At 38.1% G+C, this 27,598-nt stretch overlaps 1 protein-coding gene across 1 annotated transcript in view; it reads right to left on the reverse strand.

The window, feature by feature from the left end:
* The window catches only part of map2 (microtubule-associated protein 2), a 130,201-nt gene that overhangs the window by 11,494 nt on the left and 91,109 nt on the right, over positions 1 to 27,598 (reverse strand). Inside the window, exons 5-17 of the mRNA XM_067408733.1 lie at positions 26,228 to 26,332; positions 22,880 to 22,954; positions 19,625 to 19,840; positions 13,435 to 13,731; positions 10,000 to 12,290; positions 9,090 to 9,513; positions 8,642 to 8,842; positions 8,106 to 8,243; positions 6,789 to 6,847; positions 5,872 to 6,057; positions 5,427 to 5,571; positions 3,111 to 3,167; positions 1,637 to 1,956 (exon numbers count right to left, since the gene is read on the reverse strand). Coding sequence (XP_067264834.1) covers positions 1,637 to 1,956; positions 3,111 to 3,167; positions 5,427 to 5,571; positions 5,872 to 6,057; positions 6,789 to 6,847; positions 8,106 to 8,243; positions 8,642 to 8,842; positions 9,090 to 9,513; positions 10,000 to 12,290; positions 13,435 to 13,731; positions 19,625 to 19,840; positions 22,880 to 22,954; positions 26,228 to 26,332 — 4,514 coding nt within the window. The remainder of the gene's footprint in view (positions 1 to 1,636; positions 1,957 to 3,110; positions 3,168 to 5,426; positions 5,572 to 5,871; positions 6,058 to 6,788; positions 6,848 to 8,105; positions 8,244 to 8,641; positions 8,843 to 9,089; positions 9,514 to 9,999; positions 12,291 to 13,434; positions 13,732 to 19,624; positions 19,841 to 22,879; positions 22,955 to 26,227; positions 26,333 to 27,598) is intronic.

Genomic DNA, 27,598 nt, shown 5'->3' on the forward strand with positions numbered 1-27,598 from the left:
AGTTTTACATGATTTATCTATTTGATAAAAATTTAGTTTTATCTATTCACTCCCTGACCTTGAGTTAATAAAATTAACTTTTTTTGATACTGTACCTTTAACTTTTGAAGACAATATGAAATCCAATCTTATACACTATATTTAATAAACATCATTGTTAAGCATTGATTAAAAAAAAAAAAAAAAAATCTAAATCTGTTTTGATGAAAAAGCAACTCCACTAACATCATAAATGGACTTCATTGGGAGAAAAGATTTTAAAATGAGATAAAAATCATACAACCTCAACAGGAATGTTATCAAAATAATTCTTAAAATTAATGTAACAACCACTTTTCCCAATCTAATCATTTCCCGATCATGCCCAACCATTTAATATTGTTAAATTTAATCATTTAATATTGAGTTTTGTCAAAGTTTTCACTTCAAAAGTATAAGGAAAACAGATCTTTACTTTTAGATTATGTTTCACACACCATTTTTCTCAAAAATTGAAATCTTACACATTGCCTCTAAGGCATATAAGGCAAACTCAATAGACAAACTCAATTACTCCAATGTCCTTCCTTACAGTTTATCACTGCAGTCTCCCTAACCTCACAATCTCCCACTCCTCTGGCTGACGAGATTCTTTTCTCTGCACTGCTGCACTCTGCCACAAGCCAGACATAAACATGTCACTCCAGCACACAGCCTACACCCTGCTCATTACAGCAAGCTTGCATGAAATGACCTAAAAACACAAGGGGTGTTTACATCAAGAGCCTGTCCTCATCGTCCCAACTGAACTCTATTCATCCTGGAAAACAAACCACCTACAAGACCAGTGTGTCCTAGACATAAAAGGAAAACAACATTGGCGCATGGGTGTCTATGTATGCATGTGTGTATTCTTGAAGTTTCTATAATCCAAGAATGCAGCCCAAGGCTATATAGCATATAATCCAATAATTCTGAAAGTTTTCTGTATTAGATCAGTCTCTCCAGCATTTCTATATGAGATGTTGAAATTGTCAGACAAATAACTTATTCTTTAGTACTGGGGCAAAATCTGATGGTATATGACAGTGTTATTTAAGCATAAAAAATAACATGAAATAAAATAACTTTATATCATTGTTTCTACAAAAAAATTACATTTACTGACAGCCAAAATATTAATTTAATTACACAGTTTTGGTCTGACGACAGGTAATGTGAGTCATAATGTAATGTCATAATTCTTCTGACAAAATAAAGAATGTCAAATGAAATGGTTTGTGTTAAGAGCATTCTTGTGCAAAAAATAATAATAAATAAATAATATGAGGTAAAGTTTTGGAACATGATTTGCTCCATGTCATAAGACCAATGCTATATTACCTTCCAGTCAGGCAAAGAAACAGTCGATCTAAGGCTAGTGAAACAGCTATTATGTGCAGCCATTAGCATGCACACAGTGAACTGATACATGCGAATGAGTGCGAGACACAGTAAAGCACACTTGAAAGGACAGTGTGCCCACAAGAGACAGAATTGACCCTGAAGAAGCATAACAACAGCAAGAAAGATAGATGGGGAAGGGGAAAACGTGGATAGTTGGCTATTATCCTCATTTGAGGTGAAATCAGGACGAATCATGAGCATTTGGACTTGCCTGGCCCCCCTTGGGCTGGTACTTGATGTTGTCAGTGGAACCGATCTTGGATCTGACGTTCTTGAGGTCAGGTAGCGGCTGGTTAATGACACGCAGCTGTTTGGGTGTAGTCGCTGGGGATTTTGGAGGTGTGCGGATGATGGCCACTTTCTTCTCCTGTGACAGCAGGCTGAGGGATTTGGGGGTGCCCGGAGTGCGGGGGGTGCCCGGAGTACGGCAGGAGTAGCTGGGAGGGGTTCCAGGGGTGATGGCCGTGGACCCAGGGGTGCGGGGTGTGGAGGTGCCACTGCGGGCCGAGCGGGACCGACCAGACTCTATGCCTTCAGTTGAAACAGAACTTAATTAGCTGTTTAAAAGCTAGGATTTAGGAAGTGCAACATCAGAAAACGTATGTAGAGATGACTCACATTTTCTTACATAAAACACACAGTGGAGTCTAAAGTCCACTAGTGAGAATGCTCCTATTTAACTTTTTCCTAATTTAATACAACAGATATGATACTGAGACCTGTTTTCAGAGAATGTATTTTTTTTTTTTGTAAGGATGCATGAAACTAATTAAAAGTGACAGAAAAGACATTTATAAAGTTACAAAAAAATTATATTCCAAATAAATTCTGTACTTCTGAACTTTCATCAAAATACCCTGAAAAAAAGTACCATGGTTTCCACAAAAATATTAAGCAACAAATTAAACACCAAATCAACATTTTAGAATAATTTCTATAGGATCATGTGATACTGAAGATTGAATACTGATTATATATATATATATATATATATATATATATATATATATATATATATTTTTTTTTTTTTTTTTTTTTTCAAATAAAAATATAAAAAAGTTATTTTAACTTGTAATAATATTTGTTGTTTTCACTTGATTATTATAAATAAGCAAGTTAAAAACAAAGGAAAGCTAAATTTATGAAAACAAGCCTTAATATATTTTGCAATGTTGCTTCTCAAGTAAATTTTTAGATCTTTTTACAGGAAAAGTAAAATAATACTAGTCAGAAGTCAATTCTTTGCATAGTGGACTTTTTTGGTCCCCACATGATGATTACAATAATAGATATTACATTGTATTGTTACATTGTTACATTTTATATAAAAGTCATAATGTATAAAAAAATATTTAATGGACTTTAAATGCCATAAACACATAAGGAAAAATGTTTATACACACATGCATCACTGAAAAAAAGTAAGGTATACACAAAAATGTAAAACAGTGAAAAATGTAAAACAGTGCCTATGAAAGTTATTCACCTTTTTAGATTAGAGTACATACATAGATGAGTGGTAAACATTGTAGTTCAATTTCTGTAAAAAAAAAAAAAAAAAAACTATTGGGGTGAATAAATTTTATTGGCACTGTATTTTTATGGTGACTGTATCCTTGCACAGGACAGCAGGTATGAAAGACTGACAATAAACAGGGTGAAACAGTAGGGATGATACTCTATACCTGTCATACTATGAGACCTGCCTGTCCTGTGCTCTGCTTTGACTTCAGTACGGAATGCTACAGGAGCAGGGGAAGAAAGGGTGTGAGTGCAAAGAGAATATGAGTTAAAGAAAGTCTCTATACTGAAGCAGAGATTGAAGATGTGTCCTAAAATAGATCCATATGTATCCGAAAAGCTTTAAGGAAGCAATTCAGATTCTTCAGGCAACTCACAGTGCTTTATTCATCAATTCTTGTATATTCAATTACTAATAATATGTCTTTTATTTATTTTGATTGTACTAAGTAATGTGTATAATTAAAATAAGCTTTTATTAAGTCTGATCAATTTAAAATATTTTTACATATCTGGTTGTACTTAAAGAAATAAAGATGTATAATAAAGATTCTCAACTACAGGTTATTTTTGCTTTTATATGCACATTACTGATGAAGTGCTGTGTTATAGATGGCAGGATGAGCATTAAACAACTGGTTTTGCTGAAACAAAAAATATATACAAACCCGATTCCAAAAAAGTTGGGACACTGTACAAATTGTGAATAAAAAAGGAATGCAATAATTTTCAAATCTTGTAAACTTTATAAGATTTTATTCACAATAGAATATAGATAACATATCAAATGTTGAAAGTGAGACATTTTGAAATGTCATGCCAAATATTGGCTCATTTTGGATTTCATGAGAGCTACACATTCCAAAAAAGTTTGGACAGGTAGAAATAAGAGGCCGGAAAAGTTAAATGTAGGTCATTTGGCAACATGATTAGGTATAAAAAGAGCCTCTCAGAGTGGCAGTGTCTCTCAGAAGTCAAGATGGGCAGAGGATCACCAATTCCCCCAATGCTGCGGTGAAAAATAGTGGAGCAATATCAGAAAGGAGTTTCTCAGAGAAAAATTGCAAAGAGTTTGAAGTTATCATCATCTACAGTGCATAATATCATCCAAAGATTCACAGAATCTGGAACGATCTCTGTGCGTAAAGGGTCAAGGCCGGAAAAAGTGCCTGTGATCTTCGGGCCCTTAGACGGCACTGCATCACATACAGGAATGCTACTGTAATGGAAATCACAACATGGGCTCAGGAATACTTCCAGAAAACATTGTCGGTGAACACAATCCACCGGCCATTCGCCGTTGCCGGCTAAATCTCTATAGGTCAAAAAAGAAGCCATATCTAAACATGATCCAGAAGCACAGGTGTTTTCTCTGGGCCAAGGCTCATTTAAAATGGACTGTGGCAAAGTGGAAAACTGTTCTGTGGTCAGACAAATTAAAATTTGAAGTTCTTTTTGGAAAACTGAGACGCCATGTCATCCGGACTAAAGAGGACAAGGACAACCCAAGTTGTTATCAGCGCTCAGTTCAGAAGCCTGCATTTCTGATGGTATGGGGTTGCATGAGTGCGTGTGGCATGGGCAGCTTACACACCTGGAAAAGCACCATCAATGCTGAAAGGTATATCCAAGTTCTAGAACAACATATGCTCCCATCCAGATGTTGTCTCTTTCAGGGAAGACCTTGCATTTTCCACCATGACAATGCCAGTCCACATACTGCATCAATTACAACATCATGGCTGCATAGAAGAAGGATCCGGGTACTGAAATGGCCAGCCTGCAGTCCAGATCTTTCAACCATAGAAAACATTTGGCGCATCATAAAGAGGAAGATGTGACAAAGACGATCTAAGACAGTTGAGCAACTAGAAGCCTGTATTAGACAAGAATGGGACAACATTCCTATTCCTAAACTTCCCGTCTCCTCAGTCCCCAGACGTTTGCAGACTGTTATAAAAAGAAGAGGAGGTGCCACACAGTGGTAAACATGGCCTTTTCCCAACTTTTCTGAGATGTTTTGATGCCATGGAATATAAAAATTAACTTATTTTTCCCTTAAAATTATACATTTTCTCAGTTTAAACATTTGATATGTCATCTATGTTGTATTCTGAATAAAATATTGAAATTTGAAACTTCCACATCATTGCATTCTGTTTTTATTCACAATTTGTAACTTTTTTTGGAATCGAGTTTGTATATATATGTATTTCACTATAAAACACTGTCATCACTTTATAATGAATTTAATTATTATAGCAGAACTGCCCAACATCCTCACTAAAATCTCCAAGTCTAAAAGAACCTGGAAGAGGGCTTGCTTTTGTGCATTGTCATGGTAATTTGTCTCATACTTCTGATTCAAGCAAAAGGGGAAAAGGGGAAGGAAACGGAGAGGAAAATATAGAAATAGAAACAATAAAAAAATAAAAAAAAAACAGCAATATCTATAGGTACGTATAGATAATGCCTCCTACATGTGGGCCTGCGTGGTGCTGTGGACCCAGAACTGGTAATGGAAGTGGAACTCTCCTCATGCTCAGCCATGTGTGAGCGACGGGTTAGTATGGATGCTGGCCGTGGCAGGGACGACCTCTTCTCTGGGCTCCGAGAACCACCATCCTGAGGACAAAATCATTAATCTTGTTGGAATCATGGTAAACTTAAAGCATTAGAAAGAACACTGTATCGTCATAACTCTTTATCTGCAAATTAAAAACACTTAAACAATTCTGTTTACTGTTTTCATTTTGTGTTCCAAAGAAGAAACTCATAGAGGTTTGGAACAGTTTGAGGTGAGAAAATCATTCATTTTCATTTTTAGGTTAACAAATTCTAGGATGCCGTTTTTATGGAAAGTTACAAGTTTGTAATATTATGCAGAAGCAAATAGTCATTCGACCCATCTCGCTCCCTTCTTACCTTTACAACATATATATTTAGTGATACTTGTGGGCCCGCTGAAGAAGGACGGGGCTCATAAAGATCTGCCTCAACCAACGGGCTCCTTTTATTGGAGGAGCTGGCGGAGTTCGGCCGGGCCGGCAACAAAGCCTCTGCCCGAATTTTAGAGGTAGGGATCTTTGTTAGTGTTGTGGGATTGGAGGTCTATGATGAGAGGAACACGGACAGATGAGTGATTCATGCACAGTGAAAATGAAACCAAAAATGTGAGCAGAAAATTATATAAAATTCAGCATGAAAGAATGTTTACAAAAATGAAATGAGCAACATCTGACCACACCTTTGGGGATACAGGGGCATTTATCAGAATGCATAACCACTCGTGCATTAAAAAAATGAGCAAGCACAATAAAAAAAAGAAAACATGTCTAGTTTCTCTGAATGTAGTGTTAGTACATGGGCCATTACACTGCTGGAGGGAGCACAATGTATCACTTTAAGGTTAAAGGAAATAAGAGAAAAAGGTCATGCAAACTTGTAAAACAAACACAATGCAGAAATGAGATGTGATACAGACAATACAAAGAGTATAACGAGTGGAAACCAATGAACTGCGTACAGAGGCCTTAAAATGCACCTCTGTCACATTCTGTTAGCTCTGTTTACAAGCAGTGTGCACTATTCATAACTGAATTGAGAATGCTTATTAAATTCCATGTGCAAACTACAAAATTACAAACAAACTACAAAATTAAAAAGAGGACCTTTGGTATGTTTGTGTAAAAGCCAAACTATGATTTGTCTTTTATAATTAATCATTTCTATTATATTTATGAGTACTGATCCCTAATAGTATACTATCTATTGACAATCTGTTAAACAAATTTTACACTTATAATGGGAACATTATATTTGTATAAAATTTAAATCCTTACAGACACCCGATCTCTGGAGTGCCTGGCCACACTGAAGGGCAGTCGACCATCTGCAGACACTGCAGAGAGAAAGAGAGAAAAAGAGAGACTGAAAATTATGATAAGAAATGCATATTGTGACCATGACCACTGATAAATATCCTCTCTAATAACCATAAAGCAAACTGAACATTACACATTACACACTGCAAATGTAATCCTGTATTCAAAAGCAGCCACCTGTACTTGAAATTTGAGTCCGATTTATAAACATACATTTTTATGCTTTTTTACTTGTATCATAAAGCAGAAATGTGTAATGTCACAGGTTGACAGGTTGATCAGATAGTGCAGCCCTAAACTCACACAATTAATGGAGTCAGTGTTGCAGTGTGGGCCAGTCAACTAATAGAGATATGTCCTGAAAGTGCCACAGAACCAAATCAACCTACAAATGGCTGACTTGCATTTCTCTCAGAAATGAACTGAGATTTAAGTTTTAAATGCTAAAATCAAGGTATTTCTAATTGGGCTATTAAGGGTTAAATATGAAACGGATTGTTACTCAGAACGGAATATTTTGTATCTACTGGAAAACTGTGCTCTGAAACAACTTGGCACAGCATAACAGAGAATTTGAAAATTAACTGTATTACATAAGAGACTTTTCAGTAAAGTCTAATTGGGGCATTGCAGCAATGTATCAGATGTCTACCATAAATTTGAGCACAATTCCCAGAAAGCTAACAGTGGAACTTCATTATAGCACAGTAAGTTCCTTTCCTCCAGACAGATGGAGGCCATTTCTTTTAACCAAGCGCCCAGAACTCACTCAAACCACCAGTTGCCTGGCAACCAATGCAATTGGTCCCTAATGTTGTATAATACAACAGAATAGGAACATTACAAAAGGAGAGAAAATAGTGATTACTGTACGCTTTACCTCATAAATTGTCTAACACATTTAAGTAAAAAGCACATCCTTTAAAATTAACCCACAGACACACATGCACAACATTCAATAAGCAGCACCGCTTTGAAAAGACAAAAAGTGTGTATAAGCATAGAAACTGAGAGAAGACATGCAGTCAACAAAATGAAAGGTCAAACTGTAAGAAAATGAAAACCTTATAAACAAAACAATTGAATAAAACACCAGTGAGCCTCACTACAAACACTGCATGAACATAAAACTTGTGTAACTAATACAATCTGTTATATAAAGTACATAAAAAGAAAAACAAATAAAACAACAAACAAGCATCACTCTTAAAACAACATGCCAATGCTCATGTTTGCCAGCCACATTGCAAAACAGCTCCTTGTGACAGAGATCACCTGTGGGTTTCCGTTTAACACACGCGTGATGTTGGGTAGGTCTAGGGTGCCTTACGGTAGTCTTTAAAACACTCTTCCGGGAAGGAGAGCACGTCTGAATATCAGATTTTTTTGTGAGCTCAGCCTTCTTAATCACAGCTACAAGAGGGAGACACAGAATCAAGGACAGTCACAGCAGAGGTACAATTCAGGACAATAAGAGATACAGTCACTCCCCTTAAAAGATCAATGAATATTTTATTAAAAGACTAATTTAACATAGATGTCATGGGAGTGAGGGGAAATAAAGAAAGTCAAAGAAAATGTGATTGAAGCAGGAGAAATGAAAAAAAAAAATCATAATAATGTAATCCATGAATATATAACAAAAAAATGCTTTTCTCCCAATAATATAATAATAAAAGACAAAAAATCTTAATACAAAGTTTTACATCTGATGCATGACATCTATCCAAAGTGAAAATAAATACAGAATATATGAGGTGGGGTGGGGGGTGAATCACAGAAAAAAACAATGTCACTCCAGCAACAAAAACCTTTTTTCTTCTTCATCTCATCCTTCTGGATGGGTACCGGCTCCTTGCGGACAGGTTTACGTTCAGGGGTGGTGATTCGTCCTTTTGTCCTGCCACCTTTCGCCCTCTGTTTGACTGGTTTCTCTGCGGGCGGTTTCTTGACAGGGCTCATCACTCTGGGTAGAGGCTCAATTTTCTCCGTAGCCATGCTCTTATCATCATCTACAGAGTACATAAGGTGAAACAGGCAAGCTACTCTTATACCAGGATGTAAACATGCATTTACTTGAAATCCAACATAGCCTCACAGAAATAATAAAATGACCAATTTTATTGCTGTATACTGCTAATATTTAATTTACCTAAAAAGATAGACAACAAGTTAACTTAGACAATTCTGAAAGGTTTTGCCATTTACTGAGCAAATTTAATGCAAAAAAAAAAAAAAATAAAAAAAAAAAAATCACACCTTGAGTGTCCACCCAGGAGCTGTCTAAGATGGAGTCATCAATGGTAGTTTCATCTTTATAGTCGTCATAGCTTTGAGTTGGGGCCTCACTTTCTGGCACTTCTATTTCTTTAGCTGGACATACAGAAGGCTCAACAGGCTCTGGAACATCTACAACTTCCTCCAAACTGGGAACCTCCATTTCTACTTCCTGTGCCATTTCCACAGACTCCTCCTCCTCTTCCTCCTCTTGGAGGAGCTGTGGATGTTCCTCTTCAGACGGAGCTGAGAAACGTACACTGTGACCAGAGACTTCGCTTTCATCGATGGTCTGCACCACCGTGATAAAATCATCCTCCACTGTCACTACTGACTCAATTGCAGCTCGAGGCTCAATAGTGTCTTCTGCAGCTTTGGCCCCTTCCAAGACTTGGTCAGCTCTAAGCTCAACAGAGTCTTTTGCAGCTTTGGCACCTTCCAAGAATTCGTCAGCTTGAGGCTCAACAGTGTCTTCTGCAGCTTTGGCCCCTTCCAAGACTTTGTCAGCTCTAAGCTCAACAGTGTCTTCTGCAGCTTTGGCCCCTTCCAAGACTTTGTCAGCTTGAGGCTCAACAGTGTCTTCTGCAGCTTTGGCCCCTTCCAAGACTTTGTCAGCTCTAAGCTCAACAGTGTCTTCTGCAGCTTTGGCCCCTTCCAAGACTTTGTCAGCTCTAAGCTCAACAGTGTCTTCTGCAGCTTTGGCCCCTTCCAAGACTTTGTCAGCTCGAGGCTCAACAGTGTCTTCTGCAGCTTTGGCCCCTTCCAAGACTTTGTCAGCTCGAGGCTCAACAGTGTCTTCTGCAGCTTTGGCCCCTTCCAAGACTTTGTCAGCTCGAGGCTCAACAGTGTCTTCTGCAGCTTTGGCCCCTTCCAGGACTTGGTCATCTTCCACTTCTTTTTCAACCACTTTAACCTCCTCTTTTTCAACCAAAACCTCAACTGGCTCAGTTTTATCTATCACTGGCTTTTCATACAAGTTTAGAGTTGGCTTTGGTTCTGGCATAACCTCTTCAGGCTCCTTAGCAAGCTCTACCTTTTCTTCTACTTCTTGTGTCTTTATGGCGTCAACAGAACCCTCATCTGTCTTTGAAGGAGATGGCTGAGGTTTCTCTTCTGCAACTTTCTCTTTGAGGGGCTCCACTGAGTCTTTCTGCTTTACCTCCTGCTCAGAAGGTCTTTCCTCTCTAAAATATTTCTCAAAAGACCCAACTGGAGATAATCTATTAGGATCTGTTTTGAGAGCCTCTTTCTTACCTGGTGATCTAGGTTTTTCAGCCTCGCCAACATGCATTTTCTCCTCATCAGTGGCACTTTCTACTGAAGATGCTGGAGATGGTCTGGTGGGCCGAGCAATTCTGTCCTTTGCAGCTCCAGTGAGCTGGTACACATCCTCAGCATCCACCTCCTCATAAGCTTCCTGGTGCACAAGGTCTGGTTTATTCTTTACCTTCTCCCTGAGTTCCTGAAGCTCCCGTTCCTCCTCTACGCTCAGAGGCCGGTCCTCCATCTCCAATTTGCGAATTTGTCTCTCATAGTCAGCTATTTCAGCTTCGGTTTCAGCTGCAAGTTTAGTATCAGCATCAAGATCTGGCTTTGCTTCCTCAAGAGTGACCGTCACCTTCGGTGTGATAAATGTTTCGGCTTGTTTGTCTAACTGTCCTTTCTCATTATCAGGTAAAGTTGGATTCTTGATTTCTTCCAAAGGTTCAGTCTTCAAAAGATCAGACTCATCTTGCTTAGTCTCTGTAGAAGGTTTTTCAGAAGGTGCACTTTCATTTTCAAAGGATTCTTCATTCCTTGACTTTTCTTTTGCTGGTTCTGCCTGTGGTGTAACAACCTCTGTTGCTTTCACATCTTCAGTCGATAGACACTCCTGTTTTTCAAATGCAGCAAGACCAGTTTCCTTCTCCTCTGATATCACAGTGTTGAAGATTTGAGGAGAACACTCCATTGGACTGTGCACATCTGCAGGGGATGGCATGGGACCAGAGTATTCACTAAAGACACAATATCCTTGCTCCTCCAGCTGCATTTCTCTCTTTGTAGTCATCTGGCCCTGGTCACCTTTGAACAAATGTGCAAAAGAATCACTCACCATTGAAGTCATGTCCATTGGGACAGACTTCCTCCTCATAATCTCTTGTTCTGTGTTGTCAGACGTCAACCTTGATCGAGCACCTGCCAGGTCCAGCATTTCAGGCAGGTCTGGGGCCATGATGGTACCATTTTTGTAACAGCACTTAGCTTGGACAGGTGATTCTGGAGACTCTGTCTGTGGAATTGTCTTTACATCAGTGATTGTTGCTTGGGGAGGTGAAGATGATGGAGTTGTGATAGAGGCAGTTGTCTCCAAGATCAGTGGTGGAAACTGAGGGATATTCTCCACTGAAGGAGTTGTGACAGGAAGGTAATCGGCAGATTCATCAAGGCTCCCACTAGTATGAGACATGATGTCAGTGGCCAATGGAGAGAAGTTTCTTGGACGCCCTTGGGCATCGCTATGATCCACTGCCCCAATGGTGATATTCAAAGAGTAACTTCGTTGCTCTAGAGCCAGTTTTCCAGGAGACAGTCTGCAGTCATCTCTTCTGTCTGCTGGTGAAGTGGTGTGTAGTGTGTCTGTGCTCCTTTTTGGAAGATCTGGCTGGACTTCCAAAGAGTGTGTTTGAGCCAAAGTGCTGTAGCTGATTTCAGGAAGTGGCAGGTCACTAATAGAGTCCTTTTGTTCTTCTGATGTAGTACTCAGCTCATAATACCCTTCTCCTTGAGACCCACCAGCATCCGTCTTAATTGTAGTGGTCTCAAAATAAGCAGACATGCCAGATTTGTCCTTCAAGTCCCCCTCTGTTGCCGTTTTTTCCATTTGTTTGTCTTGAATCTGCCCTGGTTTGACCTCATGGATATTGCTGGAATCACATGTTTCGGTTGAAGGCTGTTTCACAGCACCACTTTGTACAACAGGCTTTTCAGTTGGTTCTCTGGCATGACCCTGGTAACTTGGCGGCATTTCAAAATCCTCCATGGGACATGTTCGAGCAAAGGGGCTTTCTGGCATATCTGCATCTCTGGCAAGGCTCTGGTAAGATGGGAGTTCATCATCTAGATGCACTGCAGAATCAGTGAAGTCCATGCCAATGGGATCTGTCCTCTCGCTGTCTGGCCGCTCTGCTTCCATCTTCACAGCTGAAAGCAAATCTCAGGTAGTCTGCATTGTTTTGCATTATTAATAATTCAAAGTACAATATGTTTGCCAGGCCAACCACCACACAGACAGCCAAAGCTCTTGGTAAAATGAACTTCCATTTTCAAATAGCAGCAGCCGATGAGACACACATACCAATTCAGTGATAGTGTGATGGCATGGATATGACAGGACCAGCATGCAGACCCAGAACATTTAATGTTGCGTGGATGATGTCCAGAAAATGAGGATGAAATATCCAAGGAGGTGGTCCGAACACGATACTGACGTCAGTACACCAGCAGCAAGATGGAATAGCTGATCTAAAAACTTCCAAATACATATTCAGAGATTATGGAAAATGCACTGTGGGTCTAATTTTCATAAGATAATCAAATATTGGTTAAATCTAAAAGACAACAATGCCAGGTTTAATGAGACTAATTTTTAAGCATTAAATAGGTATATATTACACTTATACATGTGACTGTAACTGTCTTAAAATGCCACTCATGAAATAGTACATTGTTTTTCACTATTCAAAATTGTTCTGCATTTCCTACTGTATATGTAAACCATGTGAAAATGACAATGCTTTGAAGAAAAATCAAAAACAAAATGAGAATTAACAAATAAAATTTAAATCAACAAGCTTGGCTTTTCAAATGCCTTTGAAAATGAAGCATAACATAATATCACAATATCACAAAAACATAGGATTCTCATAGAATCCCACATGTAAAAACATGTGTTTTGTTGGCGCATGCAGCAAAAATCACCCACAAACTGGCAATGTAGCTGGCAAATAAAAATTAACTAAGCAATGGAAAACAAAATATGAAAGAGGTCGACCTGGCAGCAGTAGCATCAATATAGAAATAAGCAGTAAGTTTAGAAAAAGCTTCATCAGATAGCTAGCAGATGGTAGCTGCTCTGGGAAAAGCATTTTAATAGAAAGACAATGACAGACAGACAAACAGCTCTGGCCACAGAAGCTGGTCACCATCAAGCCTGTGTTGCCTTGCAGCATCAGCAGATAGAGGAGATATTCGAGCCATCCACCCACATTCCCTTAGAAAGCTCTTCGCTTTGCTTTTTTTGTGAAGGGAGAGAGAAACATGCAGGTTGTGAGAAGGATGGACACACCTTCTGCAGGGCTTTCTTGCCCCCCTGCCTCCTCAGATCTCCCATTAGGGGCCTCGTCAGCAGCAGTAGCTGCCTGTGTGTGAACCTCAGCCTCAGCCTGCATGCCGGGCAGAGCCTGGGCCTCGCCTATGACCTCTGCCCGCTCTATGAGCTCAGATGGGGATTCCTGCTCAGGCTCCTCCCCACTCCACTGCTCCTCATCCTCCTCTTCCTCTAGAGCTGCTGCTGTTGCTGCGGCTTCTGAAGTCTCCTCCTCTTCCTCCTCCGCAGCTGAGAGACTCTCTATGGTCTCCTCTTCTTCATAAAGAAGGAGACAAGTGGAAACATCAAGACTATAGACAACACAGACTTGGGTTACTTAAAAGGTGGGACACTTTCAGCTCTCTCAGTTATGCCATTTAAGAATTTAGCAGTATGTATAGGTGTTTTCTCTGACCTTGAGTATATTAAGTGGTAGTAGACAAAGGTGAATAAAGAAGATATCCATGCACGCCATCAAACAAGATTCTTATTAAAGTGAGATTTTCTTCCTTACCTGCCTCAATATTTACTGATTTACCAAACTTGTTTACAGAACTACTACCTACAGCCAATAATATCATGGTGATATTTAACAGAAAATCAATTGTGTGATATTGCTTAAATCATTTTTTCAGTCAATAAGCAATGGGGGTTCCCTACAGGCTGAAAAAAAATTCAAAATTAAAGAAAAGAAAAAAAAAACCCACCAGATTAATCATTTCCAAATATGTACCTCTTAGTTACATTATCAATGCTCATTTCAAAAGTTTATGACAAATACCCTATCAGCTCCTTCATTTTTTCAATTTAATTTTTGAACATGAAAAATAACTTGCACACAGCACACAACTCTGTGTGCATCTGCATTGTCTCTCACAACTGAGACACAATGAAATGCACAGCACCATAATGCCCGTCAGGGAGTTATTGAGATGTCAGAATGAATGTGAAAATGGAGATGCAGAATTCTTCTCAGAACAAAGCTAAAGATGTAGTTCATTTTCAGACAGACAGAGAGAGAGAGAGAGAGAGAGAGAGAGAGGGAGAGAGAAAGGGAGATAAGGACTGCAACAGTCTCTGCTGGGAGCCAGGCTAGATATGGCGACGCAGACCACACCAGGTCATATCTCAGCAGGATACTGCAGTGGAAGGAGAGAAAAAAAAAAGAGCGTATAGGAAAGAGAGAGAAAAAGGGAGAGGAGGACAAATTGGCAGCAAACTCAATGTCAAATGCCGAAAGTTCTAAGGGATTTAATGATTCTAATTGCACTTAATGATCCAGTTAATGCATTATTTTAGTACTTTTGAGGAAGCAACGGTACCAGGCCCGGCGTCAAGGGGGGGCTTGGGAGGGGGCGATGATCTAAATGCGATAATCTGAATGATTATTATTATAATTAGGCTACTTTTAATATTAATATTACGATTAATTCGCCCCGCAATAATTTCATAGCACATCGCCGTATAACTAAGGCACTGTGATGTGAAAAGATGTTAGATTAGCTCCTCATTTACAAACAACTTGTTTAACACAAAATACTTCTCTTCTCACTTTTTTCACTATGTATGCGCCACAAGAGAAAATTATGAAAATAAATTAAGACAGTTATATAAAGTTATCAGAACACGTTGAAGTAGACTCAGCTCTCATAAATACTATACATAATACTAAAACAACACTGCTTTAACTGCACATTGTCATATGAGACAAATATCACAAACAATAATTATGCATTACTCATTAACAGTTGAGTTCATTTCAAATTGGATATGAACTTTTGACCAATTCATTAAAATTATTTGCTTTGTACACTGTAAACCCAGACAAATTATACTTACTCAAAAAATTTGAGGCAACTGATTGCCTCTATTTTCTTAAGTTTGCAAACTTAAATATAATAAGTAAGCATAGCTATTTTTTAATAACTGTAAATTACAAATAAACATTAATTTAAATCAAAATATATATATTTTTTGTTTTTTTAATCTTAATTTAATGCAACTCAAAGTTCTAAGTACACTGTAAACCTGAATAAGTTGGCAAAATAAAAAAAATTGAGGCAATAAGTTGCCTCAAAATGTTTAATTTTAGAAATTCAAAGTTTAAGTAAGCAGATCTGCTCATAAATATTAATTGTTCTTAACTTGAAATGTTTGAGTACACATGCATTTAGCTTAAAATTATCATGTAACCCCAATGTAAACATTTTTATTAGCATAAAATTAGCTAGCTATAACAAGTTAATTCAAAAAATGCTAACTTGCTAATTTATTAACTTGTTAACAATAACATGGTACAGCACTTACAATATAAAGCATTTAAAATGCTTGCTCTCAAACCAAGCAGCATGCACTACTTGTCACCATGATGGTAACTCTCCAAAAACCAACATTAACAGAAAACCTTCTAAATTAGCATAACAAAATTTAACTTTAATCACTACTATATTTTGCACAACAAACATTATATAACACTTAATATTGGCATTCACTCTCCCTTTCGAGTGCCATAGGCATTTGGGAAACAGAATTCCCAGCCCAGTTTCAGTTAAACTTAAAGCTGAACTCAATAAGATTTGCGAAGCTCCCCCTACAGTGAATCACACTGTCGTAAATACTCCAAGCGCAGCTCTGGACTACAACGACTACAATCGTAAGGACTTAGAAAACTATTTATGAAGGTAAAAAAGTTACTTAGTTCTGCTTTAAGTTTGTCTAAATTAAACGAAATATGTTCATAAAACTCAAAACAATGAAACAGTTCAGTTTACTTAAAATATATCAGTTTTGTGAACTAGACAAGAATTAGAATTAGACAAGTCTGCAACATTATTATAAACAGCTGAATACAGCATATTTTTGTAGCTATTGAAATAAAAATGCATGTATTTGGACTTGAATTAACCTGCTGTCAAATCCAACTGCCCTGCGAATGTCTGGGTATCTGTGTGGAGGGAGTGCACGTTCAGCGATGACGTCACATTTTGGTAAAAAAAACACCACTAGAGGGCAGATGTTTGACATTAAAATATTTGATTATGATTGAATCTATTTTTTCAAGTTCCCTAAACTCTAAACTTTAGTGGAATTGTAAAAACGCAAAAAAATATTTAGTGTTAACTTAAATTTCTGACAGATGTTTAATGAACTCAAAAATACTGGCACATTTTAAGTAAAAGGTACTTTCCATTATAAGTTACTGTAGGTACACTGTTTGGGTTTACAGTAGTGATGGGAAACCGAGACTTTCTGAAGCGTTTGAGGCTTTCATCAAATAGTGCGAAAAATGGTTCATTACTCGAAGCTTTTAACACAGTGCGCATTAGCGACATCTGGTGGTCAGACTTGTTTTCTCCACCATATCTAAATCATCGCGGAGCAGATCTACGGTTTGAAAAAGCACGTGACCAAAGCTTCGGAAGTCTGTGACATGAATCACTCTTGTCTTGAATCAGTTCTATCTAATCTGATGTAATCTCATCTAAATTAATTTGTGACAATGAGACCACAACTCGTGTCATGTGTTAGCCTGATCAATGGATTCACATATTGATCAATAATATAAAATATACAATAATGTGATCATAATTGACTTGAGTAGTTGAAATAATTTGGGTGAGCTGTTTAACCTTTATGTTCTGGTCGGGGGTCTCTGACACCCCAGCAATAAAACATTAAATGCATTTTCCTTTATGCATCAGGTGAAGCGCCAATTTTTTCAAACCAGCTGTCCCGACTTTCCGATACTGCATGACGTTCGAAGCTTCAAACGTCATCAATCACGTGGTATTGTCATTTCGATACAAGCATCGGTACAGTGTGTGATACAATAGTGCTTTGAGAACTGCATCGGAGCCCCGGTATCAACCGTCCCATCACTAGTTTACAGTGTAAAGCCCCGTTCACACAGCCAGCAACATGATCCCATTAATTTCAATGGAGCGCTGGCGACTTCCGGCGACACAAGCGACGGTGACCGTTGGCGACAGAATGTAGGCGTGTCAAGCGACGGGAGACACGTGACTAAAGTTCAGAAATTTCAACTTTATGCAAATCAGAAGCAAATTTTGCGATCAACAACCAATAGGAATGAAGGTTCTCTGGAGCTCACGGCACCGTCTCTAGTGCAGGCAAGACAGACCGGACATAATTCCGGAGCGATTTTACTGTTTTATATGATTTGACTGAAACCACATATAATAAAATGATGCGTGGAAAAGAAGCAGTCGGCAGTCTTAATTAAAGGTACAATATGTAAAATTTTTGCAGTAAAATATCCAAAAACCACTAGGCTTTTGTTATATATTTTGTCCAGCTGATTACAAACAATATCTCTAATGTTTTCAACTACTTGTAAATCATGAGAAAATTCCCATTCTAAACAGTGACACGGGGCAGTGCAGTCGCCTGTCAATGACGTCAGTTACCTTTGTTACCGCCTTTACTGACGTAGAAACCACATGACAACAGTGCCGTGGACAAATGCGGAAGTAGTGTCTAGCGTCCAGCAAACCACTAGCTTGCTTCAAGCAGTTCTTTATTTACTTCTTGCACGTTTTATGGTGGATTGTGTTACTTATTTATGGAACATAATTACTGTTTACCATCTGCCGCTGGTTCTGTCGACAAGGACAGCTCCCGTAAACTCATGACCGGAAAAGCGGAAGCAGCGCCGGCGACTGTGTCATAATAAAAGTCCCGCTGCTCGTGAGGTGTGTGTTGATCAATCGCTCCAGCGGCCTCATTCAGCTCCCGCAACACTCGGTCCTGCTCTGCTTCATACTACAGTTAACGTTAATAATCGCATCCACGAACATGAGTTCTTCCAGACTCCAATCCCTATTCTTTTGCAACGTCCGTTGAGATGGAGACCACTTGTCCCAAGTTTCCGCTCTAAAACTTTACGTCATCAAACTACTCCTTTGTTTAGAATAGGCTTCTAGCGACCTCTAGCGGAAAAAAATATCACAAATTGTACCTTTAATGCACTGAGCTTTTCGGTCACAACAGCAGAATGTTACTTTTAATTCTTTTAAGCCTAATTCCTATAAATTAGAATGATTTCTTAGTTTTATATATCATTTGAGTTTGCATTTTCTATAGATATGATCAGACATGCAGTCTACCAATGGCATAGAGCGACAGCACTAGGAATGCCCACAAGCAATTTCACAGTACAGAGACTAGCGAAATGCAGCGAAAAAGTCCCTGACGGTGTGAACAGGGCTTAAGAGTCACGCATTGGTGAACTGGACTGCACTGGTTGCAATAGAGTTTGTGTTATCAGTTTATTGTCTTGTGTTATTTTGCACACAGTTTTTCTCATCACATTTGATTCAGATTGCAAGCTCACAGCTTAGCTAAAACGAAGCAATGTAGCTGTTTAGAAACCATTAAAAACAGCTGAAAAACATTTAGCTGCAGTATTCTCTAAGTTCTTGATTCCCAAACCTAGTTAAATTGTAAACAACCCACAGTGAGTCATTTTGGCGCTGAAAGCGATTAATCCTTCTTCACTGAGGCAATAAGGTCAGAGATGATTGTGTGTGTGGGCCACCATGTGAAGAGCTGAAAGTCATCCTGTGATCTACAGCATGTGTACATCAGCAGGTTGGAGAAATGTGAGGGGCCTGTTGAGACGCATGGGTACGTTTTTGGGCCTGATGAGGGACAATCAAAAATACAAATGGACAGACAGGCTAACATACGGGCGGACAGATGCGGAGACAAGACGACGGCAAACAGGCAAAGGAGAAAATGTGCACAGCATGCACAAATGTCCTGCTGATGCTGCAAGTCATTTGGATTTCATTTTCAGAGTCAGTGATTCTCCTCCTTTAACTGAGGACTACATAACAGCAGGGGTTTTGCCTAAAAACACAGGCGCTCGTGCATTTTTACTGCATGGCACAAAAGTTGCACAAAATCCAAATGACTTGCAATGAACAAGGTACAAAAACAGATACCACCCCCAGAAGACACGCTTCGGTCAGGGTGAGCACGACACAACGGAGACAAAAGACAGGAAGAGGCGGACCAGAGAGAGAGAGCGAAAGCAAAAGAGAGAGGGGTGTTGATGCGGAGCTGATGAAAGAAGTGGTAGGAAAGAGAGAAGAAAGGAGGAAGAGGGGAGGAGAGAAAGGCAGAGAGGAACCATGCGAAGGTTCACCTTCGATCTGTCTAAACGCGGCGGCCTGCCCTGGGGGGCGAGAGCCAGAGCGCGTCCACTCTGGGCTGAATAAAGGGTGCTCATAGTATTCCTCGTCAGAGTGGTAGGGGTCATCCTCAGGCACAGACACTGAGATGGAGGGGGCGAGGAACTTGCACCTCTCGCGAGAATTTTGGAAGCGGCGGAGAGGACCTGCTTCCTCCTCATCCCCTACATCTACAAATAGACACAAGGAAAAGAACTGCAGGGAAATCTGGACAAAGAGACAGACAAAGAGACAGAGAGGAAAAGAAAGGAAGCTAGAAAAGGTGTAGCAAGTAAGGAAGGAAAAAGGAACAAGTGAAAGAGAGAAAGTAAAAGGAAGGCAGATCAAGAAAGAGAAAGAGAGAGAGAGAGAAAATAAAGGAAAAGGGAAAAGCTAAAAAAAAAAGTGAGAAATAAAACAAGAAAGGAGTATGTGTAATGTGTACAGAAAACAGAAAGACACACACACACACACACACACACACACACAGTGTCGAGAAACACAAAGTGTGACCGTAGTGGTGCTATATGCCATAACCAGAGCCTGAACATCTCGGATGACGTTTTATAGGTTTGTCTAAACTGAGGAAAGTCTAAAGATGATGAAACGGTTTCATTCTTTAGAGTCTGCTTAAAGTCAACATGAAACGCCATTTACAACCCATTTTTATTTTTGTAATGTGAAACATTAGTATATAAAAAAGGCTTGGTAAAGGGTCAACAAGTGATTGGTTAAAGGGTTATTTCACCCAAAAATGAAAAATTATGTCATTAATGACTCACCCTCATGTCGTTCCAAACCCGTAAGTGTGTTTAAGATAGTTTAAGATATTTTAGATTTAGTCAGAGAGCTTTCTGTCCCTCCATTAAAAATGTATGTACGGTGTACTGTCCATGTCCAGAAAGGTAATAAAAACATCATCAAAGTAGTCCATGTGACATCAGTGGGTTAGTTAGAAGTTTTTGAAGTGTCGAAAATACATTTTGGTCCAAAATAACAAAAACTACGACTTTATTCAGCATTGTATTCTCTTCCGGAATCCTTTCCATTGAATTGATTCCATTGAACTGATTCCATTGAATCCTTTCATCTGTCAGCGTTAGTAATGCACGTTTACGTCACCGTGGTTGTTTTTGGCGATTAGGACATCCGCGACATGCACACTTACGCACCATTTAAAAATTTTGGCAATACCAAAATACAAACAATGTAGAATAGCTTGAATACAGCGTGCGTCTCCCTCAGACTGTAAACGAAGCTCTGGTGCACTAGATAACATGTCAGCAGCGTCTTACGTTAGCAGCGTCACTAAGGAGTCGTGAACCACACTCCGGAGCAGAAGGGGGCGGTAATGCACCAATAAGCTGGATGCCAACCGCCGTAAAACAGGAAAGAGGAAGAAGAGTCGTGAACGCGAATTGACAAAAGACCCAGAAGAGAATACAATGCTGAATAAAGTCGTAGTTTTTGTTATTTTGGACCAAAATGTATTTTCGATGCTTCAAAAACTTCTAACTAACCCACTGATGTCACATGGACTACTTTGATGATGTTTTTATTACCTTTCTGGACATGGATAGTCTACCGTACATATATTTTCAATGGAGGGACAGAAAGCTCTCGGACTAAATCTAAAACATCTTAAACTGTGTTCCGAAGATGAACGAAGGTCTTACGGGTTTGGAACGACCTGAGGGAGAGTCATTTATGACATAATTTTCATTTTTGGGTGAACTAACCCTTTAATATTAGGTATGCCTAGATATTCAAATTGAATAAGTCGATAATTATTTTATCTTTTAGCCAATAACCAATAAATGGATGACATTAAAATTCTATAATATATTGCATAAATATATAATACAACACACAAGAAATAAAATAAATAGTATAGATTTTAAATATTTAAAAAATAAATAAATAAATTGAATGTTGTTGTATTTAGGTTTATCAGCTTCACAGCACAATAAAATTAATCAAATCCAACCTTAAGAAAAAAGATTAAACAATCTTGGATATACATAACTCCATAAAAGATTCTTTAATTGTACTTGTGTTGTGATCAAAATTGTAAGTGACTTTAATTTTAACTTTTTTTAAATGACAAAAAAGCATAATGTAAAAATAGGTGGAAATGAGCATGCACAAATAAATATTCAGTTACAGCCATTAAGTATCCAATATGGACCCAAACCTATAAATTATATAAAACATCAGTAATATTAGGCAATAACTGATGATGAGAATATATCATAGAAAGTAATAATTTAATTATTTAGAATAAAGTGCACCGATGATTTGCACACAATAATAAAAGGAACAAGCGCTAGAGAGTCAATTTTGATTTCATGTTAACTTTAAGTATCTGCTTAATGACTGCATTTGGCGTAGCTTCTCCTTAAGGTTGTTAGTGATTGTGTTAATGACATTAATATTTAATTCAGTAGCTTCAGAGAGCGATCTGAGCATGGCATTGACCTACCACAGGCAGTAGAGACAGACACAGTCAAAACGACGAACGAGCACAAGCCCAAAACATCGACAGCACCTACAATACAACATGCAAATCCAAAGACAGGGACGCACAGAGGAACTGAGAGAGGTTTGGAGCAATCAACAGATCTCTAAAGGGAGGCTTTGGAGAGAGGATGAGCAGGCAATCTGAATGCCACATGGTTTCAGCAACAGCCTGGAAACATCAGCTGCAGGTGAGACAGTGCAGCATTCAGTTCAAGGTTTAAGGCTTTCATGCAGGGCAGAGTCAAGATCCATGGTTCGGCGGGGTGTAAGGAGGGGTTGGGTTTGATTGGTTAGGAAGACTAGAAAGGGGTAGGGTCACTTTGGTGTGGGGTTTTGATCAAGATAAACTCCCGGAGTTAGCAATTATGAAGATGAGGCCATGTTTAAGAGCTGAAGATGCTGGATGAGGAAGAGGAGATCGACTTGAATGATGTCAACAAAGGAGGCAAAGTTGTTCCTGCAAACACAACTCCATCAATCTTTGGACCAGCTCCACATATCAGCGGAGCGTGGGCATCTGTAGGGCACTGTGAGAGGGTTGAAATCAGTCTGGAAGGGGTGGGACTAGCAGGCGTCCCCAAATAGAACACCCTCATTCAAGCCAGGGTCAGAGGGTGACTAGAATACTCATGGGAAAAAAAAGTGTTCAAGTTCTTTCATTGTGTTTCTCACCTCACCTCTCTCCATACACACATGAAGCATGACCCTACCTTGATCCAAAGGCCCAAAATGTTCTGCTGCTGGGGACGGAGGAGGTGAAGGCGGCAGGTTTGCAGAGTCCTCCACTGTAAATAACAAAAGAAGAGATCAAGACAATGTTCAAGATCGGATCAAAACAATTATGGTTTGGGCGTCCCATTTTGGCTCTGTTCCAAAATCTAGTAACCTGCCTATAGGATAATAATACTGAGAAGCATGGAAAAATTGTTTTATTTCATTAAAAAGTTACATTTTACCCAATATGCATAAGTTCCATGTATTTTTATGCTTACTAGAGTATAACTCTATAAAAATCAAATTGTGAGTCAAGACTCCCGGGCATTCCAGATTAGTCACATGCTTTTCCAATCCTTTTGCAAAGAAATTAGTACTTTAATACAGCAAGTATGCATTAAATTGATCAAAAGTTACAGTAAAAGACATTTATAATGTTACAAAATATTTTATTTTAAATAAATGCTAAATGTATCATGGTGTCCACAAAAATACTAGGTAGCACAACTGCTTTCAACATTGATAATAATTATAAATCTTTCTTGAGCATCAAATCAGCATATTAGAATGATTTCTGAAGGATCATGTGACACTGAAGACTGGAGTAATGATGCTTGAAATTCCACTTTTCCATCACAGGAATAAATTATATTTTATAATATATTAAAACATATAATAAAATATATATAATAAAACTTCTTTCGAAAATTTTTTAAAATCTTATTGACCACAAACTTTTGAATTGTAGTATAGGTACAGCAGAAATGCAACTCACTAGGTTTTGGAACGGAGCCTACAAAATTAAGAATTTTCACATAACATTTATTTATTTATTGCCTTTTAATGATAAATAGTAAAGAGCGACAAGAAACGATACAATGGATACAAAATACAGGGAGGGAACAAGATCAGGAAATGCAAGCCAGCTCTGGTGTGACATTTTTAATCTTAAGGATGCAACATTTCTTTAAATGTCCAATCAAAAAAAATAAACCCTGTGAAACCCAGTGGGTATGTTTTAACAAGGAAAAATAGAGCCATGAAGGGATAAAAATGTAATTAGCTTATATTAGCTTATAACGTGACAACAAGGAGCAAAGGGTTTAACAATAATATATTTGATTGTAAATTGTACCCCCAAAGATATAAAAGCAGGGTCGTGTGTATGTGCGTGTGTGAGTTTCTAAGGATATGCTGAGAAGGGGGAAGTCTGTGCTCAGGATTGGTATGCCGAATGCTTTGCTTTGTCACTAATCCTTTGAGCTCTTCTGACAGACCGACTCAACATCAAGCATGTTAGTGCAGAAATGATCTAATTTTGCTGACTAATTCCAGCACAGCAAGTAGAAACTTGAAGCTATAGATTTTATAATTTTTTTCCCATTTTCTTTTGAAGTCTGACAATGAAGCATCTGAAGATTTGGACTGCATTTGTAATAGAAAAAAAAAAGAAAAAAGAAAAAATGATGACCGCAAATTATCAAACCTAAATGATCTAAGTAATAAATTTTTACTATATCGGCTTACTAGAGAAGTGAATAAATACACATTATCACATGCAGTTCTTCCTTACTCACATACGTATCGAACAACAACTTTAAGTTACAACAATGAGTTTACATACATTCGCAACCTTTAATGTCACCATCATACTGCATTGTCCTCATAAAGTCTCTGTCAAAACACTGAAACTGATGTAACAGTAGCAACACACACTCAAGAATGAACTTTCGAAACCAAGAAAGCTCAGATAAAACCACATCACAAAAGACATGCAGCACGACCACAGAAACCAGGAAAAAAAATGTCCACCATTTTTACAATGATCCTAAAAGCTACTGAAAACAGAGAGGGCTCACCCTCACACTGCCCTGTGTTGGTACTCACACACACACACACACACACAGAGAGAGAGAGAGATAGCCAGGGGCGGATGGGTAGAGAAACCAAGCAAAAAGGAGCTGGGACAGGCCAGCTGTCAGGGCAGATATGCCATTATGAAGGAAAAGAAAGTGCCCTGGTGATGCTTTCCACAGCTTTGATCAGTGTACACACAGTATGAGGAACAAACAGACACAACGACAAGGATTATCACATACAGTACCACAGAAATAGGAAAGTGAAAATAAAATCATTAATTAAACTTATTTGAGTACTGCCTCTCCATGTTGTGTTTGACAATCATGAAAATATGTAAACATTTAAAGGAACAGTTCACCTGAAAATGAAAATTATCTGAAAATCTAGACAAGTAGTGATGTCTGATTCCTGAAGACTTGATTTTTTAATAAATCAGCTTATAGTTCACAAAACTGGTTTGAATGATTCATTAATGAATCCAACTGAACCATTTTTCAAGTTCAACTCACTGACAGTGGTTAATGACTTATATCTTGGTTAATTACATAGCTATTGTATGGTTTCTGAAAACTTGTAATTGTGTAATAACTTGTTTATGGTGCTTTTGTATCCTTTAAGCTTGAATGGGAACACCAGTTCCCATTAATTGTAAAAGTACACTACCATTCCAAAGTTAAAATTTAGTAAAAACTGTAATATTGTATTGTATTATTACAATTTAAAATAACTCTTTTCTATCTCAAAAAGTATTTTCAGCAGTCATTACTCCAGTCTTAAGTATCACATGATCCTTCAGAAATAATTTTAATATTTGGCGCTCAAGAAACATTTCTTACTATTATCAGTCTTGAAAAAGCTGTGCTGCTTAATATTTTTGTGGAAACTGTGATACATTTTTTTTTTTTTTCAGGATTCATTGATGAATAGAAAGTTCAAAAGAATCTTTTATAACATTAAAAATGTCTTTACTGTCACTTTTGATCAATTTAATTCATCCTTGCTGAATAAAGTATTAATTTCTTTAAAAAAAAAAAAAACTTACTGACGCCAACATTTTGAAAAGTAGTGTATGTAAATGATCAAACCATTCATTATTCGGATTTTACCTTTTATGTTCAAATGGAAGAAAGAAAGTTATATAAATTTGGAATGACAAAATCTAACAGTTTTCATAAAAGGTGAACTATTCCAAGGAATATAAAGGAATATTTTCTGTTGATCTTATATGTAAGATCTTCAATAAATTACCTCAGCATTCAAGATAAATCACAAAGACTCATAAATGGCAAAATTACTTCCTCAGAGTGACCATTGTCTGTACACAGCCTTCTAAGAAGCGCCTTCGAGAAGGAACCAAAAAAACCCTTACTTTTCCCATTGCGTTCCATTTTTTTCCATGTCTCACCAACGCAATAAAGTCCTTTAAGAGCAGACCTGAGTGTGGCCAACCTCCAGTATCCCAGGATGCTCTCCTGCAGGCCTACCTGATGGCAGCCTGACGGCAGTATCCGGATGCAGCTCCTGCTCTCCCTTCAGTACCGCTACCGCTTCGGCCGTAACCTCTTGCACGATCCGCGCCGACACTTGTTCTGTGCGACACATACACATACACACATGCATCAACACATGCCCCCATGAGCATGTACACGGGCAAATATTCACACATACTTTCTAAATTGATCCAGACAGGATTTTTTCACTCCTTTAACTCAATAAATCCTAGCAGTCCTCACAAAGGGCTACAACTGTCACATGTAGTGGTTGTAGCAATCACACGATGAAGAAGGGTATCAGGAAGAACAGACTTAAGTCACAATCCTCAGGAAATAAATCATCAACCATGCAAACTGAATCAAGAACCAACCAGGGACTAAACATAACAGGGAATATAAAAACAAGGCGAACATAATGACAGACAGGTGCAGATAATATGTAACCATAGGAACCAACAAGGACATAATCAGAAACGAAGGAAACCAAAACTAAACAAAACAGAATGAGCCAAAGAGAATAAGATTGTTTTATATTGTGAGCACACTATAAGACAACAATGTTCACATACGGCAGCCCACAACTTTATTGCCGTTAATAACAAATATTAATATTGTTTTAAATGGCTTAATAAGGTAAATCTTAGACCTGTAAACAAACACAGAGCACAATGACTTTTGATGTCTACTCCCATTCAAAAGTTTGTGGTCTGTATGATTTTTTAAAAATGTTAGGTTTCTTATGCATTATTGCAGTCTTCAGTGTCACATGATCCTTCGTAAATAATTCTAATATGCTGATTTGGTGCGCAGGAAATGTCTTATTATTATCACTGTTCTATATTAATATTTAATATTTTTGTAGAAACTGTGAAAGATTTTTCAGGATTCTTTGATTACTAGAAAAGCATTTATTTGAAACAGAAATCTTTTGTAATATTAAATGTCTTTTACTGTCACTTTTGACCAATTTAATGCACTCTTGCTGAATAAAAGCATTAATTTCTTTTTCTTTTCTTTTTTTAAATTACTGACTCCAAAGTTTTGAATGGTAGCTGATAGAAACCAAGTGGCCGATAAAACGCCACGTCACTCATCACAGCTTGTTAAGACAAGAACTCAATTTTAAAAGAGATCGCTTTTTATCACTTGTCACTTTGGTTAGGAAACAGTGTTAGAAAATACAAATGAAATATCCAATTAACAGCAGAAAGACAAACTTAAGGCATAACTGTACGTTATTAAAGACTGAGTCAGTCTAAAGAACTATTCTTTTCTAAAATTGCTTAAACACAATTTCACACCAAATAAAAAGAACTTCCGATGTGTAATTCAGTCTTATCTCTCTCCTTTCAGACAATATTA

Source organism: Chanodichthys erythropterus, chromosome 14, assembly GCF_024489055.1.
Source record: "Chanodichthys erythropterus isolate Z2021 chromosome 14, ASM2448905v1, whole genome shotgun sequence".
NCBI classification, from domain to species: Eukaryota; Metazoa; Chordata; class Actinopteri; order Cypriniformes; family Xenocyprididae; genus Chanodichthys; species Chanodichthys erythropterus.